This window comes from Heptranchias perlo, chromosome 9 (assembly GCF_035084215.1).
Source record: "Heptranchias perlo isolate sHepPer1 chromosome 9, sHepPer1.hap1, whole genome shotgun sequence".
NCBI lineage: Eukaryota > Metazoa > Chordata > Chondrichthyes > Hexanchiformes > Hexanchidae > Heptranchias > Heptranchias perlo.
The window spans coordinates 50,729,466-50,749,645 of NC_090333.1; the positions used below are offsets into that span (position 1 = coordinate 50,729,466).

Sequence of the window (20,180 nt, forward strand, 5' to 3'; positions counted from 1 at the left end):
GTCAGAGGCTGGGTATTCTGCGGCGAGTGACTCACCTCCTGACTCCCCAAAGCCTTTCCACCATCTACAAGGCACAAGTCAGGAGTGTGATGGAATACTCTCCACTTGCCTGGATGAGTGCAGCTCCAACAACACTCAAGAAGCTCGACACCATCCAAGATAAAGCAGCCCGCTTGATTGGCACCCCATCCACCACCCTAAACATTCACTCCCTTCACCACCGGCGCACTGTGGCTGCAGTGTGTACCATCCACAGGATGCACTGCAGCAACTCGCCAAGGCTTCTTCGACAGCACCTCCCAAACCCGCGACCTCTACCACCTAGAAGGACAAGGGCAGCAGGCGCATGGGAACAACACCACCTGCACGTTCCCCTCCAAGTCACACACCATCCCGACTTGGAAATATATCGCCGTTCCTTCATTGTCGCTGGGTCAAAATCCTGGAACTCCCTTCCTAACAGCACTGTGGGAGAACCGTCACCACACGGACTGCAGCGGTTCAAGAAGGCGGCTCACCACCACCTTCTCAAGGGCAATTAGGGATGGGCAATAAATGCCGGCCTTGCCAGCGACGCCCACATCCCGTGAACGAATTAAAAAAAAGGACAAGGAAAAATCAAATGTGAAAACACTCAACTGGAGGAGGGCTAATTTCGGTAAGCTGAAAAGGGATCTGGCCCAGATGGATTAGAATCAGATTGGCAGGTAAAACAGTATATAAGCAATGGGTGTCCTTCAAAGAGGAGACAGTTCGAGTACAGACTAGATACATTCCCATGAGGGGGAAAGGAAGGACATCCAAAGCTAGAGATCCCTGGATGACTAAAGATATAGAGATTAAAATGAAATAGAAAAGGAGGCTTATGATAAATGTCAGATTCATAATTCCTTCATTCGTAATGACCTTCCTTCCATCATAAGGTCTGAAATGGGGATGTTCGCTAATGATTGCACAGTGTTCAGTTCCATTCACAGCCCCTCAGATAATGAAGCAGTCTGTGCCCACGTGCAGCAAGACCTGGACAACATCCAGGCTTGGGCTCATAAGTGGCAAGTTACATTCTCACCAGACAAGTGCCAGGCAATGACCATCTCCAACAAGAGAGAGTCTAATCACCTCCCCATGACATTCAATGGCATTACCATCGCCAAATCCCCCACCATCAACATCCTGGGGGTCACCATTGACCAGAAACTTAACTGGATCAGCCACATAAATACTGTGGCTGCAAGAGCAGGTCAGAGGCTGGGTATTCTGCGGCGAGAGACTCACCTCCTGACTCCCCAAAGCCTTTCCACCATCGACAAGGCACAAGTCAGGAGTGTGATGGAATACTCTTCACTTGCCTGGATGAGTGCAGCTCCAACAACACTCAAGAAGCTCAACACCATCCAGGACAAAGCAGCCTGCTTGATTCGCTCCCCATCCACCACCCTACACATTCACTCCCTTCCCCACCGGCACACGATGGTTGCAGTGAGTACCATCTATAGGATGCACTGCAGCAACTCGCCAAGGCTTCTTCGACAGCACCTCCCAAACCCGCGACCTCTACCACCTAGAAGATCAAGGCAGCAGGCACATGGGAACACCACCACCTGCACATTCCTCTCCAAGTCACACATCATCCTGACTTGGAAATATATCGCCGTTCATCATCATCACTGGGTCAGAATCTGGAACTCCCTACCTAACAGCACTGTGGGAGAACCTTCACCATGCGGACTGCAGCGGTTCAAGAAGGCGGCTCACCACCACGTTCTCAACGGCAATTAGGGAGGGCAATAAATGCTGGCCTTGCCAGCAATGCCCACATCCCATGAATGAATAAAAAAAATTCAGCAGAGAACCAAGCTGAATACAGAAAGTACAGGGGAGAACTGTATAAGGAAATAAGAGGGGCAAAGAGTGTTTGAAAATAGATTAGCAGCTAAAATAAAAAGGGAATCCAAAAGTCTTTTATAAACATATAAATAGTAAAAGGGTAGTCAAAGGAAGGGCGGGGCTGATTAGGGATCAAAAAGGAGAACGTCTTGTGGAGGCAGAGGACATGGCTAAGGTACTAACTGAATACTTTGCATCTGTCTTCACTAAAGAAGAGGATACTGCCAATGTCACAGTAAAATAGGAGGTAGTAGAGAAATTGGATGGGATAAAAATAGATAAGGAGAAGGTACTAAAAAGGTTGGCAGAGCTCGAAGTAAAAAAGTCACCCAGTCTAGATGGGATGCATCCTAGGTGGTGTTGGCAAGTAAAGATGGAAATTGCGGAGGCTCTGGCCACAATCTTCCAATCCTCCTTAGATATGGGGATGGTGCCAAAGGACTGGAGGATCGCAAATGTTGCACCCCTGTTCAAAAAATGGGAGATATAAACCCGGCATTTACAGGCTAGTCAGCCTAACGTCGGTGGTGGGAAACTTTTAGAGACATTAATCCGGGACAAAATTAATTGGCACTTGGAAAAATGTGTTAATAAATGAAAGCCAGCACGGATTTGTTAAAGGCAAATCGTGTTTGACTAACATGATTGAGTTCTTTGATGAAGCAACGGCGAGGATTGATGAGGGTTGATGTTGTGTATATGGACTTTCAAAAGGCGTTTGATAAAGTACCACATAATAGACTTGTTTGCAAAACTGAAGCCCATGGGATTGAAGAAGCAGTTACTGCACAAAATTAACTAAGGGACAGAAAGCAGAGAGAAGTGGTGAACAGCTGTTTTTCAGATTGGAGGGTAGTGTGCAGTGGTGTTCTCCAGGGGTCAGTATTAGGACCATTGCTCTTTTTGATATATATTAATGACCTGGACTTGGGTATACAGAGCATAATTTCAAAGTTTGCAGATGACACGTAACTCGGAAATGTAGTATACAATGAGGAGGATAGTAACAGGCTTCAGGAGGACATAGGCAGACTGATGAAATGGACGACACATGGCAGACGAAATTTAAAACAGAGAAGTGATGCATTTTGGTAGGAAGAATAAGGAGAGGCAATATAAACTAAATGGTACAATTTTAAAGGGAGTGCAGGAACAGAGAGGCCTGGGGATATATGTAAACAAGTCCTTGAAGATGGCAGAACAAGTTGACAAGGCTGTTAAAAAGGCGTATGGTTTTATAAATAGAGGTAGAGTATAAAAGCAAGGAAGTTATGCAAAACCTTTATAAAACACTAGTTACGCCCCGGCTGGAGTACTGTGGCCAATTCTGGGCACCACACTTTTGGAAGGACGTCAAGACCTTAGAGAAGGTGCAGAGGAGATTTACTAGAATGGTACTAGGGATGAGAGACTTCAGCTACACGGAGAGACTGGAGACGCTGGAGTTGTTCTCCTTAAAGCAGAAAAGGTTGAGGGGAGATTTAATAGAGGTGTTCAAAATTATGAAGGGTTTTGATAAAGTAAATAAGGGTCAATAAGCAGAGGACACAGATTTAAGGTAATTGGCAAAAGAACCAGAGGCAACATGAGGACTTTTTTTCGCAACGAGTTAAGATTTGGAATGCACTGCCTGAAAGGGTGGTTGAAGAAAATTCAATAATAACTTTCAAAAGGGAATTGGATAAATATTTGAAGTGGAAAAATTTGCAGGGCTATGGGGAAAGAGCAGGGGAGTGGGATGAATTGGATAGCTCTTTCAAAAAGCCGGCATAGGCACAATGGCCGCTTGGCCTCCTTCTGTGCTATATAATTCTATGATTCTTCTATGATAATAACAGTGCTTTGTTTACCTTACAATCCTGCCACTGGTCATTTAGGCTCCTGGAAGCGGTAGTGCAATAAGATAAATGCAGAAGATGGAAGCAATAGCTACTGCCTAAATTTCTACATTGCAAATGTTTGACATCAGGAATCAGTATTACTTTCAGGGTTTGAAAATTCAGAATTAACCTAATAAGCCACGAATAGCACAACAAATGTACTCAGCCTATTAATGGATTAAACATTAGCATTCACAATTTTTAGAAGCTTTTGCTTGGATCAAATCCGATTACCACATTCAAACACTTAGCAGCAAGCCACTAAACAGATAAATAAATTGGGCACTTTGTGAAAAACACCCTTGATTAAACAACGTTCTTCTGGTTTTAATCTGTGAACCCCCACAGATCAAAAGGAAAAAAAATTCAGGGGCATGTGCAACATAGCATGACGTACCAACTTCCAAGCATAGCTGACATTGTAGGCTTCTTTGCTGGTTTCTCGTAATCGATTTATGTGCCAGGACAAGGAGGAGTTTACAGGCACAGTAATAACCTGACTGCCCAAGGGGAGACTGCATGGAAATATAAAAAATAAATTCATTAATAATTTACATGTTTACAATTAACAGTTCTATAAACTTCAAATTTCAAAACACACTTTTGGAATTCCTAACAACATTCAGAGTAAGTGGTATTACATTTACAATGATGAAACATGCATGGGTGAGGAGGAATAGGACACATTATGAAGACGGAGCATAGTCCAATGGGAGGTTTTTTTTGGCTCACGATACTTGTCCAAGATCTATGTCGTTACTTCAAACATTAAAATTCCTGGATGAATGGAATCCCACCACTTTGAGTATCTCTCCAGTACCATCCCAGACAAGGAGGGACCACCTACTTCTAGAGTGGCTCCATTTATTATAACGGAGGTAATGCCATCAGACCAGCATGGGAAGTAGTCCAGTGAACCAATATCAGAAAAACGTCACCAGCAAAATATATATCCATACCCTTTCAGTAGCGTGCCCCAGTTTAGTTTCAAAGACAGTATGAAATTACACCACTGCTGAAATGAAAGGAGTCACGTCAGGATGTATGTGGTTCCTCTCCAAGTCAGAGGCCCAAAATGCTTAATTTCCACTGGAGTAGCTAATTTTGCCCCAGCTGAGATCAGCTAACTCAACGCAGATCTGGGGATCAATTCAAGGAATTCCCTGGTCTGTATTGCTCACACTGGACAATATACTTACCAATGGAGCCATTAGAGGAGCTATTTATTCTGTTTAATAACCAACTTTACCCTCTGATCTCTTGGCTTTTTAATACATTACCTGAGAATGTTCTGTCTGACGAGTGGAAATCTTGGAATATTCTCATAGTGTATTATATCAGTGTGAAGTGGCGGCTGTGTTAGCAGGTATGGCCTAGTCAAGGACGGATGCATAAGAGTGTAACCTAAAACGGAAAGGAAAAGTAACTGAAGAGTTCAAAGTATTCTCTTGGACTGTGAATATTATATTTACAAGTAAGAGTGCTCACAGCTGTTTCCAGTATTCACAGTCAAAAGAAGCAATTAATTATCTGATAAACCAACAGCAGGTGAAATGAAGAAACTGATTACAAGATAATCAAAATGACCCTGGCTCTTTACTGCTGATTAAGTCTGGAACAACCACTTAAAAACAATGACCTCTTGTGCCCTCTTCATATTGCAGAGGTCTTTAATCTGCTTGAATTCCTTGTGCTGTGGAATTCAGTCTTTTTGCTTTGTGACTGTTAAAACACAGAAAACTCTGCTCCCTTGAAGGCAGATAAAATGCTGGCCAGCAGCGCCAAAACTAATAGGAAAATAGGAACAGGAGTAGGCCATTCAGCCCCTCGTGCCTGCTCCGCCATTTGATAAGATCATGGCTGATCTGTGATCTAACTCCATATGGGATTAGATTAGACAGGGCTTGATGGCCGGCGCGGACACGATGGGCCGAAGGGCCTCTATCCGTGCTGTATAACTCTATGACTCTAACTCTCCATGACCTGCCTTTGGCCCATATCCCCTAATATCTTTGGTTGCCAAAAAGCTATCTATCTCAGATTTAAATTTAGCAATTAAGCTAGTATCAATTGCCGTTTGCGGAAGAGAGTTCCAAACTTCCACAACCCTTTGTGTGTAGAAATGTTTTCTAATCTCGCTCCTGAAAGGTCTGGCTCTAATTTTTAGACTGTGCCCCCTACTCCTAGAATCCCCAGCCAGCGGAAATAGTTTCTCTCTATTCACCCTATCCGTTCCCCTTAATATCTCATAAACTTCGATCAGATCACCCCTTAACCTTCGAAGCTCCAGAGAATGCAACCCCAATTTGTGTAATCTCTCCTCGTAACTTAACCCTTGAAGTCCGGGTATCATTCTAGTAAACCTACGCTGCACTCCCTCCAAGGCCAATATGTCCTTCCGAAGGTGCGGAGCCCAGAACTGCTCACAGTACTCCAGGTGCGGTCTAACCAGGGTTTTGTATAGCTGCAGCATAACTTCTGCCCCCTTGTACTCTAGTCCTCTAGATATAAAGACCAGCATTCCATTTGCCTTATTGATTATTTTCTGCATCTGTTCATGACACTTCAATGATCTTTGTACCTGAACCCTTAAGTCCCTTTGGACATCCACTGTTTTTAACTTTTTACCATTTAGAAAGTACCCTATTCTATTCTTCTACGATCCAAAGTGGATGACGTCACATTTGTCATTGAATTCCATTTGCCACAGTTTTGCCCATTCACCTAATCTATCAATATCGCTTTGTAATTTTATGTTTTCATCTACACTGCTTACAATGCCACCAATCTTTGAGTCATCGGCAAACTTAGATATGAGACTTTCTATGCCTTCATCTAAGTCGTTAATAAATATTGTGAATAATTGAGGCCCCAAGACAGATCCCAGCGGTACTCCACTAGTCACATCCTGCCAATGTGAGTACCTTCCCATTATCCCTACTTTCTGTCGCCTTTCGCTCAGCCAACTTCCTAACCAAGTCCGTACTTTTCCCTTGATTCCATGGGCTTCTATCTTAGCTAACAGTCTCTTATGTGGGACCTTATCAAATACCTTTTGGAAGTCCATATAAATAACATCCATTGACATTCCCCTGTCCACTACTTGAGTCACCTCTTACAAAAAATTCAATCAGGTTTGTCAGGCACGACCTACCTTTCACAAATCCATGCTGGCTCTCTCTGATTAACTGAAAATTCTCGAGGTGTTCAGTCACCCTATCCTTAATTATTGACTCCAGCATTTTCCCCACAGCAGATGTTAGGCTAACTGGTCTATAATTCCCCGGTTTCCCCCTCTCTCCTTTCTTAAAAAGCGGAGTGACATGTGCAATTTTCCAATCTAGAGGGACAGTTCCTGAATCTAGAGAACTTTGAAAGATTATAATTAGGGCATCCGCAATGTGCTCACCTACTTCCTTTAAAACCCTGGGATGGAAACCATCTGGTCCTGGGGATTTGTCACTCTTTAGTGCTATTATTTTCTTCATTACTGTCGCTTTACTTATGTTAATTTTATTGAGTCCCTGTCCCCGATTCAATATAAGTTTTCTTGGGATTTCCGGCATGCTATCCTCTTTTTCTACTGTAAATACTGACGCAAAGTAATTGTTCAACATGTCCGCCATTTCCCCATTGTCAATGACAATATCCCCACTTTCAGTTTTTAAGGGGCCAACACTGCTCCTGACCACCCTCTTTTTCCTAATATAACTATAAAAGTTCTTCGTATTGGTTTTGATATCCCTTGCAAGTTTCTTTTCATACTCTCTTTTTGTAGCTCTTACTATCTGTTTTGTGACCCTTTGTTGATCTTTGTATCTTTCCCATTCGCCAGGATCTGTGCCATTTTTTGCCTTTTTGTATGCCCTTTCCTTATGTCTTATACTGTCCCTTACTTCTTTAGTTGTCCATGGCTGTTTTTTTTGGCAAGTAGAGTTCTTGCCCCTCAGGGGTATAAACCAATTCTGTATCTCGTTAAATGTTTCTTTCAACATTTCCCACTGATCATCAGTCGTTTTATCCATTAACAGATTTGCCCAGTTTACTGTGGACAGTCTCTGTCTCATCCCATTGAAGTCTGCCTTGCCCAAGTCGAGAATCTTAGCAGCTGATTCACTTTTTTCCCTTTCAAACACTACATTGAACTCGATCATGTTATGATCACTATTGGATAGATGTTCACGCACAGTTAAGCCGTTAACTAAATCTGGTTCATTACTCATTACTAAATCTAGTATGGCTTGCCCCCTTGTTGCCTCCAGGACATACTGCTGTAGAAAACTATCCCGGACACACTCAAGAAATTCACTACCTTTCTGACAGTTGCTAGTCTGCTTTTCCCAATCTATGTGAAGGTTAAAGTCCCCCATTAAGACCACTATGCCTTTGTTACACGCTTGTCTAATCTCTGCATTTATACAATCCAGCACTTCAGAGCTGCTGCTAGGGCTCCGATATACAACGTCCACTACAGTCTTGGATCCTTTCCTATTTCTCAATTCAACCCATAAGGTCTCTGTTGGCTGCTTACCTCTCGTTATATCCCCCTTTATCATTGAAGTGATTTCATCTCTAATCATTAAGGCTACTCCTCCCCCTCTTCCATTTTCCCTATCTCTCCTGTAGACCTTATAACCTGGTATAATTAGTTCCCAATCCTGACCATCCTGCAGCCAAGTCTCAGTAATAGCTATCATGTCATACCCTCCAATTTGAATTTGAACCTGTAGTTCATTTAATTTATTCCTTATACTCCGTGCATTTGTATATAGAACTCTTAGTTGGGCCACACATCCTAGCCTGACCTTCAGCTTTGATGCTGGGTTAATCGCCTTACGCCTTCTAGTTTTTATTTTATCTGTCGTGCCTAAAGTACACTTTCTTTCCGCTGCTCTACACTTTTCCCTTTCACTTGTTCTTGAACAACTGTTTGTATTATTTGTATTGTAGATTTTCCCTGGGTCTTCCCCTCTCTTGCTGCTCTCAACTTTATTCCCTTCTGACTCCCCGCTCAGGTTCCCATCCCTCTGCCACTCCAGTTTAAACCTTCCCCAACAGCACTAGCAAACACCCCCGTGAGGACAATTAAAGGGGTAATCACATTTCTCTCACCTTTATTATCTATTAAGAACGTGTAGGAGGCAGAAGAGTCCCGATAGTAAGTTACATCCTCCAGAATGTAAGCCAAATTCACATCCACTCCAACAATTCCTAGCAGCATGTTACCAAAGTAGCAGGGTTTGCTGACAGTCATGATCAATCCTGTGAAGATGAATTAGAAAAATACGTAACAATTTGTCACACGGGATGCATATAAAAGGTGGGTTCAAGGGTGAGCAGTGTGACTTTGGTTTGGTGGAGCGTAGGGTTTCTCTAGGAAGATAGAGATGCCTTAGGAATGGGCTCCATGGTCAACAGCAGTCTTTCAGTACCTTGCTCAAGTGGCCTAAGTTAAATGTCAGCAGTCAATTTGTTCATGGAGGACATCATAGCTAAGCTCAATATTAGTCTCATCCAACATCCATGTACATACACATTTTTAAGTATCAGCCTGGGCTCAGTGGTGGCACTCTCACCTGAGTCAGAAGGAACATGGGTTCGAGCCCCACTCCGGAGATTTGAGCAAGTAATCCAGGCTGGCACTTCAGTGCGGTACTGAGGAAGTGCTGCACAGTCGGATGCGCCGTCTTTTGGATGAGATGTTAAACCGAGGCCCCGTCTGCCCTCAGGAGGGTTCCATGGCACTACTTGAAGAACAGGGGAGTTCTGATGTCCTATCCAACATTTATCCCTCAACCAACACCATTAACACAGAATATCCAGTCATTTACCTCCTTGCTGCGTACAAATTGGCTGGCCTGTTTGCCTACATAACAGTGAGTACACTTTAAGATAAAGTGTACTTTATTGGTCATGAAGCACTTAGGGACTGAGGAGGTGAAAGGCACTTTATAAACACAAGTTCTTTCTTTTTCCTTTTCTAGCAGGGGTATGTGGACAGTAATTGTGAGAACCTTGGGGTACTTTCTGTTTCCATAACCAATTGTAGCACAATCCCCAGCTGAGATCAGCTATCTCAGGATGGGCTTAAAACTTAAACTAGAATATCCTGTTCTGTATGGCTCAGTACAATACTGACTGGGTGATTCATTGGGACCACCCTGGTTCTGAATGTTTCAACCAAGATCGGGTGGCAGTCTGTACCAACAAAGCCAACTTTGCTGCATTGATAATGTTACTGGCATTGGCAGGGCTGGGAAAGGAGAATAGGGATGGAGAGAAAATATAGAGAAAGCATCATTTTAAAGGAAAGAAAAAGCAGCACTTACCATCACCCATTTCGTCAGTGTATGGCAGACTAAACACAGCCTCGTCTATCATTCGATTTGGCAGGTTTGTGTAAAACCGTCCTACTGTGGTCTCCAGGTTACTCAACTGGTTCAAGACCATCATGGTCCCTTTTACCACGGGGAGTGATGTGCGATCAGGAACTCCATATTTGGCTGAGTTCTGTTCTGCCAGATCTCGAAGAAAGGCGAGCTCCTTCAAACCAGTTACACCCTCTAAAATTTAAGAAAAAAATTCATTAAAACTTGAAAATTGTTACACTATTGAAACAACAAGTGAGATTTTGCTCTATTCAGTACAAACTCATCATGAAAGCAAAATGCAATTCTTGCAAAAAAATTTCTCTCCTCCCTCTGTGATATTACTTCCCATTCTGTCTTGCAGATGCTGGCTCATGGGACTCTCACTCTGATTTTCCATCGCCCACTCCCCCCAAAGATGCACCTATTCTCTGCTCATCACCTCCTCATAGAGGCATGGTTGAGATTGGAACCTGTTTTTGCAGTTTACAGCTCCATAAAAGAATTATATTCTTCACAGGAACTTGTTTGAATACAAAGTTCTGAAAACTCAGTGCAAAGTCCGCACAGTCCTCGTGGAGACGAAGTCCCATCTTTGCACCGAGGACACCATCCAACGTGTTGTGTGGCACCACCACCATGCTAAATGGGATAGATTCAGAACAGATCTAGCAGCTCAAAACTGGGCATCCATGAGGCACAGTGGGCCATCAGCAGCAGCAGTTTGTATTCCAGCACAATCTGTAACCTCATGGCCCGGCATATTCCTCACTCTACCATTACCAACAAGCCAGGGGATCAACCCTGGTTCAATGAGGAGTGTAGAAGAGCATACCAGGAGCAGCACCAGGCGTACCTAAAAGTGAGGTGCCTACCTGGTGAAGCTACAACTCAGGACTACATGCATGCTAAACAGCGGAAGCAACATGCTATAGACAGAGCTAAGCAATTCCACAACCAACAGATCAGATCAAAGCTCTGCAGTCCTGCCACATCCAGTCATGAATGGTGGTGGACAATTAAACAACTAACAGGAGGAGGAGGCTGTGCAAACATCCCCATCCTCAATGAGCACGTGAGTGCAAAAGACAAGGCTGAAGCGTCTGCAACCATCTTCAGCCAGAAGTGCCGAGTGGATGATCCATCTCGTCCTCCTCCCGACATCCCCACCATCACAGAAGCCAGTCTACAGCCAATTCGATTCACTCCGCGTGATATCAAGAAACGGCTGAGTGCACTGGATATAGCAAAGGCTATGGGCCCCGACAACATCACAGCAGTAGTGCTGAAGACTTGTGCTTCAGAACTAGCTGCGCCTCTAGCCAAGCTGTTCCAGTACAGCTACAACATTGGCATCTACCCGACAACGTGGAAAACTTCCCAGGTATGTCCTGTCCACAAAAAGCAGGACAAATCCAATCCAGCCAATTACCGTCCCATCAGTCTACTCTCAATCATCAGCAAAGTGATGGAAGGTGTCGTTGACAGTGCTATCAAGCGGCACTTACTCACCAATAACCTGCTCACTGATGCTCAGTTTGGGTTCTGCCACGACCACTCGGCTCCAGACCTCATTGCAGCCTTGGTCCAAACATGGACAAAAGAGCTGAATTCCAGAGGTGAAGTGAGCGTGACTGCCATTGACTTCAAGGCAGCATTTGACCGAGTGTGGCACCAAGAAGCCCTAGTAAAATTGAAGTCAATGGGAATCAGGGGGAAAACTCTCCAGTGGCTGGAGTCATACCTAGCGCAAAGGAAGATGGTAGTGGTTGTTGGAGGCCAATCATCTCAGCCCCAGGATATTGCTGCAGGAGTTCCTCAGGGTAGTGTCCTCGGCCCAACCATCTTCAGCTGCTTCATCAATGCCCTCCCTCCATCATAAGGTCAGAAATGGGGATGTTCGCTGATGATTGCACAGTGTTCAGTTCCATTCGCAACCCCTCAGATAATGAAGCAGTCCCGGCCCGCATGCCGCAAGATCTGGACAACATCCAGGCTTGGGCTCATAAGTGGCAAGTGACATTCGCAGCAGACAAGTGCCAGGCAATGGCCATCTCCAACAAGAGAGAGTCTAACCACCTCCCCATGACATTCAACGGCATTACCATCGCCGAATCCCCCACCAACAACATCCTGGGGGGGTCACCATTGACCAGAAACTTAACTGGACCAGCCACATAAATACTGTGGCAACAAGAGCAGGTCAGAGGCTGGGTATTCTGTGGCGAGTGACACACCTCATGACTCCCCAAAGCCTTTCCACCTTCTACAAGGCATAAGTCAGGAGTATGATGGAATACTCTCCACTTGCCTGGATGAGTGCATCTCCAACAACACTCAAGAAGCTCGAAACCATCCAAGACAAAGCAGCCCACTTGATTGGCACCTCATCCACCACCCTAAACATTCACTCCCTTCACCACCGGCGCACTGTGGCTGCAGTGTGTACCATCCACAGGATGCACTGCAGCAACTCACCAAGGCTTCTTTGACAGCACCTCCCAAACCTGCAACCGTTACCACCTAGAAGGACAAGGGCAGCAGGCACATGGGAACACCACCACCTGCACGTTCCCCTCCAAGTCACACATCATCCTGACTTGGAAATATATCGCCGTTCCTTCATCGTCGCTGGGTCAAAATCCTGGAACTCCCTTCCTAACAGCACTGTGGGAGAACCTTCACCACACGGACTGCAGCGGTTCAAGAAGGCGGCTCACCACCACCTTCTCAAGGGCAATTAGGGATGGGCAATAAATGTTGGCCTTGCCAGCGACGCCCACATCCCATGAACGAATTTTTAAAAAATGTAAACTCATTATATTAATATCTTTTCCAAACAGCCACATACCACTCCTGTTTCCAATCCAGTTCCTTTATCCTATGACTCGTTATTGAAGGAGAAATGATGTAATCCATGACAATCCATTTAAATTTGTGCAGCAAGTAACCTCCCACTTTGTTACCAATCATGATGAATACTAAGCATCTTCTGTCATTGCTTTCAGGTACTTGGGGGGCTTTGTTGTCACTTGCATCTCTCAGTGCAGCCAGCTCCTTTAATTCTAATTTGCACTTTAAAAGGAGTCAAACTTTATCTCTGCAAGGTCCGTCAGATCCTCCAATCATTGGATTCCATTAAGATTTCTGGTCCTGATGGTATCTCTCCCACTGTCCTTAAGATACATGCCTCTGAACACACCCCTTCCCGATGCCATCTCTTCAATTTCTCTTACCTTCCATCTCCCTTATTCCCAATCGACTTCTCCTTGGAAATTTACTTATGTTATATTGGTTTCTTCCAAAGTTATGACAATTGCTGTTAACTCTCAAATTATCCATCATCTTGATAGCTTAGGCTAAATTACAATTGCTAGTATGGTTTTTGGCCTGGTGATCGATTCACTGGTGATTTTAATGCCTACTTCACACACCGACAACTCTGCTCCTGAACACTTTGATGAATCATTTGTCATTGCTTTGGACATCTTCAAATCATTTGACAGGGCCAAACACCATTCTTCAAACATGTCAACCAACAGATGGCCTCCCATCACACTATTATGAAAGCTGTCTAGTTTTCTTTCAAATTGCTCTGTGGTGTAGTTGGTGGCTCATCCTTCAACTCTTTTTTTGAACTCAATGATTCCTCAGGGTTCTGCTCTCTCCCCCACTTCAATGAATAATCTCTTACTCTTCAGCAGAGGAGTGGATAGAATTAGATGAACTTTCCACTCTATATTCATAAGGTTCCTTCAGAATGCACACTTCTGGTGCTGAGCCTCCAGTCCTCTCATTACAAAAGCTGAGCCAATACATCCTGAGCTTTGCTACACCCTTCAATGGGAAAATGAAAATAGTGTTTCTTTCAATTCTTCAAAGACACAAGGGTAGATTTTCATCATTATCACCTGAGCGTTAAGCATCACCTGGACAGAAGGTGGAACAGAAAATCTGGCATGAAGGGAGGCTGGCATGCAGGTACCAGAATCCATCTGATATTCCTTTAATTGAAATTAATGCAGGGAAAATCAGGTGGATTCAGTAAGGGCCGTGTGAGCCTGCCAGTCAGATATTCTTTTCTGCATTCCATCCAAGTGATGCTAAACGTCAAGTTGGGACGAAAATCCAGCTCTTTCTTTATGTCTCTAGCAAGTCTAACCAATAGTTAGCAGCTCTGATATTTGATGGTTCCATCCTTAATCCTTCTTCATCTATCCATTTTGCTGGCCTCACTAACTCCTCTGATTTCAAATGGAACTCCTGCATCACTTGGATTCCTAAAATAGCCTCCGAGAAGGCTTCGAGCCAAACACTTCTTTTCCCCCAACTACTCTTAACTTTACAAAGTCAAAGCCTTCAATACTGCTTCCATATCTGAAAAGCACCTTTTAACAATCCTCTTGCACACTTCTAACAATTGTTTCGCATTCAAACAGGTTTCAAGCTGTGACAGACAATCCCTCTCTTCTCTCTATTGCAATTATTTTTGTATTTTTCTATCAATACTATTATCATCAGAGCTCTTCTAAACTTTCCTTTTTTGTTTCTTCGAAGCTCCACTTACACACTCTTCCCCCTTCCTACTTGTTGAATCAAGGCTCATTACAAGACTCCTACTGTACCTTATTCTTTCCTAAGATGGTGAAACTGTAGAACTCAGCTCCCTCACGCCTTCCTTTCTCCTATAATCTTCATGCTTTTTAAATCCAATTTTCACATTAACTCCCGACTTAACATCTTTTCAATCTTAGTGGTGTCTTCCACTATCAGCTTTGGTCCTTTACCGTGGTTTCTTAACAGAAAAAAAGCTTCTCTGATAGCCTAATGGGTAAAGATACCCCTCGGTGTAGGACTACGACATGCAACGTTGAAGGTTCGAGGTTTGATTGCTAGTCTATCTTGTGTTAGCCAATCTCACCCAAGTGCTAATAATTGGCATTTGGTGGGAGGGGGGGGTGGGGAACGAAAGAGAGGAGGAAAATCAGACAGATTTCCCACTCCCGATTACAATCCAAGGACCCTGAAGGACAGTACATGTGTTTGTGTATGTCTGGTGATTAAACATTGGGTTCAGCGTTGATTCCCCCCATTTAAGATCACATATTAAGAATAGCCACTTAGGCAAGGCACCTGTGGAAAAGGTACCCAGTAAGAGTCAGTGGCCCCAAAATTCTGATCTGTGGCCAGGGTGGAAGGCAGGCAGATTGTCTGACAGAGGCCAGAATTTGGGCAGAACCTGGTTCTGCAGAGATTCCACCCCATGCAAAATGGGAGGTGGGGGGTGGGGGGAGAGAAAGCAAGCAAGTCTTCTATCTGTGCCCCCTGCATCAAGGTGGTGTGTCTGGGAGATTTTGCAGACTACTCCAGGATTACATGTATCATCCCTTATAAGCCCTCCATTAAACTCTGTCAGTTGAGAGCTAACATTGAGGCTTCCATTGAGGCCCTTATAAAGGCTCCAGAACTTGCCCAGCCTAAGGTATCGATCCTGGAGGAGGTCATTCATCTTAATGGTCATTTAACCTAAAACTACTTTGTCTCCCTGAGGAGCAGAAGAATTCACTTGTATTTATCTTCAGTCCCAGGATAGGCCTCTGGTTTCTATATTGGAGCAGAATAGTGCTGCTCAAACATCTACCAACAAATCAGGGCAGCACCTCTATAGCACCCTTATGGGAGTAGGCAGCCTGTCTTAACCAATGGGATTTTGGAGAGTGTCTGCAGCTTACACCATGGGCAACTGGGAATTCCATTCCTTTGCACTTACACCAATGGAGTAGAGCCATCAGAATCTCAACCCCAGTTACTTTAGGAGAGATGGGGAGAAAATCAGAGAAGAAAATCAGGAAAGCAGAAGCAAAGGGTTAAAGTGGCTCATCCAAGTCAATAGGTAACGCACAAGTATAAATATTTATCAAATCTTTCTAACCATTTGTGCTCAAACAAGCTGCCAGAACCACAAGTAAACCTATTTCTCACCATTCATGAGTGCGTAAGTAAGGATCATCACAGAGTTGTTGAGATGTCCGTTTTCCTCACTAATAACACTCAGGGTTGCCTTCTTCTCTTCTTCAGAGGAGTCCTTTGAGGTGATACCAGATGACAGGTAGATTATCACCATGTCAGTGGCTGTGATTTAAAGAAAAATCTTTAGTTCATTTTACAATTGCTTTATTCTGTATTCTGGCACATGTCCTTGCACTATTTGTTATAGTATTCTTCCATCAATGCTATCATATTACAGGACTCCACCAATGGCTAAGTGCCCTTTGTTGTGTGCCACTGAATTGCAAATTGCATGCCACTGCCTGACTAGAACAAAAAGATCCCAGATTTGATCCCCAATCTGTGCCAAGTTAGCTGATTGGGGCAGCTGTGGGGCATTACAATCGGCCTCAGATTAGTTATATCATGGTTCGAGGTAGAGTAAATTTCCTTCAACTCTGCCCAACAATGTTTCTTAGCTCCCATTTCAGAAAAGCATACCCCTCCTGTAACAAAGTGACATTCCCATTTCCCACACCAGTAACCCTGTGGCCTTTCTCACAAGACTGCAGCTAATGCCAAATTACAGCAATTTTGAACTGCAGACCCACTCACTTGGAACTGGGTTGAGATTGTAACAAACTCATTTTATGTTAGACCCTTTCAGCCAGCAGAAAAGACAGCTTTCATCCCAACAGTTGGAGCATGATAGAAACCTATGTCTCAGAGATTAAGGAACAGGATCCAATGAATTGTACTTCTCTGTTTCCTGGCTCCTATAATTAAGTGTGAATGTCTCTTTCATCTGTCTATACGCTTTCAAGAAATTCCACCGGATGAGGAAAAGAGGAATAAGCATCTACAAAGAACTGTTCTGCATTTGTGTACAAATAAATATTTTTCCAAGTCTTCCTCTTCTTGCTAGGGTATGTACCTTTTGCAGCCAACCAACTCACAGCCACAGCAAATGAGATTTCATATAGATTGGGCAAATCAGATTGGCAAAAGTAGCTTGGAGGACGAGTGCATGGAATGCATTAGAGACAGTTTTCTAGAACAATATGTCAAGGAACCAACTGGGGAACAAGCTATTTAGATCTAGTATTGTGTAATGAGACAGGGTTAATTAGTATTCTTATAGTTAAGGATCCTTTGGGGCAGAGTGATCATAATATGTTAGAATTTCGTGTTGAGTTTGAGAGTGATATAGTTAAGTCCGAAACTAGGGTCTTAAATTTAAACAAGGCCAATTATGTAGGTATGAGGGGTGAGTTGGCTGAGGTTGATTGGGAAATTAGATCAAAAGATATGATAGTAGATAAGCAATGGTGAACATTTAAAGAAATAATTCATAATTCTCAATGAATATACATTCCCTTGAGGAATAAAAACTCCACAGGAAATGTGATCCAACTGTGGCTAAGTAGAGAAGTTAAGGATAGTATTAGATTAAAAGAAGAGGCTTACAATGTTGCCAAAAGGAGTTGTCAGCCTGAGGATTGGGAGGGTTTTTAAGAAATCAGCAAAGGATGACCAAAAAATTGATGAAGAGGGAGAAAATTGAATACGAGAGTAAACTAACAAGACATATAAAATCAGATTGTAAGAGCTTCTACAAGTATGTAAAAAGGAAGAGATTAGCGAAAGTAAACATGGGTCCCTTAGAGGCAGAGACAGGAGAAATTATAATGGGGAATAAGGAAATGGCAGAGACGTTAAACAAGTATTTTGTATCTGTTTTCACAGTAAAAAACACAAAAAACATACCAGAGATAGTAGGGAACCAAGGGGCTAATGAGATTGAGGAACTTAAAGTAATTAATATTAGTAAAGAAAAAGTACTGGAAAAATTAATGGGACTAAAAGCCGACAAATCCCGTGGACCTGATGGCCTACGTCCTAGGGTTCTAGAAGAGGTGGCTGCAGATAGTGGATGCATTGGTTTTGATCTTACAGAATTCCCTAGATTCTAGAACGGTCCCAGTAAATTGAAAAGTAGCAAATATAACACTGCTATTCAAGAAAGGAGGGAGAGAGAAAACTGGGAACTATAGGCCTGTTAGCCTGACATCAGTAGTAGGGAAAGTGCTAGAATCTATTATTAAGGACGTAGTAGCAGGGCACTTAGAAAATCATAATATGATTTGGCAGAGTCAACACGGTTTTATGAAATGGAAATTTTGTTTGACAAATCTATTAAGAGTTTTTTGAGGATGCAACTAGCAAGGTAGATAAAGGGGAAACAATGGATTCAATATTTGGATTTTCAAAAGGCATTCAATAAGGTGCCACACAAGAGGTTGTTAAACAGGATTAGGGCTCCTGGGATTGGGGGTAATATATTAGCATGGATTGAGGATTGGTTAACGGACATAAACCAGAGAGTAGGAATAAATGAGTCATTTTCGGGTTGGCAGGTTGTAACATTTAAATCACAGGTTGAGCATCAGCCACATGCTGCAAAGATAGTCAAGTGGATATAGGCATTATCTGGTACGACACACAGTCATACAGACCAGAACATTCCAAATTTGGTCACAGTGCTGTGCTGAGTCACTGAGTTCAGCACTTGGGGCACTACAATGGACTCAGTGCCCTCGGGGGAAAGAACAGCTAGAGTTCCTAATCTTGATTACTACCCAGCGATCCCGCAGGACAGGCTCGAACAGCCTGCCAACAATGAATGTCCAAGCTCATGTATGTGCAAGGTATCAGAGGGTCACCCACCCCCTGGTACTGTACCCTAGCAGTGTCTCCTAGAGAATAAAGGAAGAGGCACACAAACATTGATTATAGTTCACAATGGCTAACCCTAACATTTTACAGTCAGTTTGGAGCATGTCAATGATGTAATTAAATCCCAATTTTAAGTCTGAACAGTCGCAGTTCCTCCTCATACTCACGCGTATGGATCCTGGTGCTGTTGTTCGTATTCTGAAGTAACTGAAATGCTTTGTGAAACCCCAGTGCATGCTGGGTGGCACCATCCACTGATTTTATGTTGCTAAGGAATGTGGTCATTTTTCTTTTAGTCTCACTGGTGGCCGGAGACAAGTATGTCTTGTAGCACTGGTCCAGAGAGCATGTTCGGACTGTGTCTGCCACAGCCAGCACAGAAATCTAGGCATAAAGCAAAAATGTTATTTCTGAAATTTCTCTCCAATAGCTTTAATGTTTTGTTTGTTTAGCTTGCATTTTTGTAAGAATTTCTACAAAAGAGTCCAATTTTCTTATTTTCAACAGTCAAAATCACTGAAAAATGAAACTATGAAGAATCTCAATTCCTTTATTATGTGTAGTTTTTTTGAGTTTTTTTTTTCCTTCAGTTTTCTCATCTTTTCCTTCCTTCTCCAGAAAGTATCTGCTCTAACTTGCCCAAGTGGTCATTCTTCATGACGGACGGGTCACCAAACATATGGAGCTTCACAGTTGTGAACCAACACTCTACCCTCAATAGTGTAGTATGCCAGTGTTCCAACTTGTTGCAACACCTCACGGCTATTGTTAGCTCGGTAATTTCCAAAAGTTATCAAAAACACTCCTGAGCATTCCATCAATCCGCTATTTGATCCTGAGTGGTTGCTCCTCACAATGACATTTTCTTTGTTCCAACAGCACAGGAAGCATTGTGATCCCTGGTGTAACTGATTGTCTTTGTACTTATCCATATAACCCACCATCTCATTCCTAACCAGAGATTTGTTCTGCTCCTTTATGAACGATTTTATCAATACTTTCGCAGAGAGGGTGTGCGTGTGTGTGTGTGTGTGTGTGTGTGTGTGTGTGTGTGTGAGAAAGTATTTGTTTTCATCTCTAGTCTTATTTGAGCTTGTTGATCAGAGCAGTGGAGCATAAAATTAAGACCATATGCAGCATGGAATAAGGATGTGCCCCTCCACAGAGAAACCATACAAGATCTACCCTATCTTGGACACATCCCCTCCATTTAATCTCCTGAGGGGAAGTTTTGCATCAGTACTGCATGATTTTGAATGGTTATCAAACAGAAACTAAACGCTCACAGTTTGTGTTAAATCACCTGTCTGTATCTATTCCT

General features: G+C 43.2%; 1 protein-coding gene across 1 annotated transcript in view; it reads right to left on the reverse strand.

Moving 5' to 3' along the window:
* cachd1 (cache domain containing 1) overlaps positions 1-20,180 on the reverse strand; it is a 164,451-nt gene that overhangs the window by 41,326 nt on the left and 102,945 nt on the right. The window contains exons 7-12 of the mRNA XM_067990396.1: positions 19,027-19,243; positions 16,118-16,267; positions 10,097-10,330; positions 8,880-9,029; positions 5,048-5,171; positions 4,165-4,282 (exon numbers count right to left, since the gene is read on the reverse strand). Of these exons, the coding sequence (XP_067846497.1) occupies positions 4,165-4,282; positions 5,048-5,171; positions 8,880-9,029; positions 10,097-10,330; positions 16,118-16,267; positions 19,027-19,243 (993 nt within the window). The remainder of the gene's footprint in view (positions 1-4,164; positions 4,283-5,047; positions 5,172-8,879; positions 9,030-10,096; positions 10,331-16,117; positions 16,268-19,026; positions 19,244-20,180) is intronic.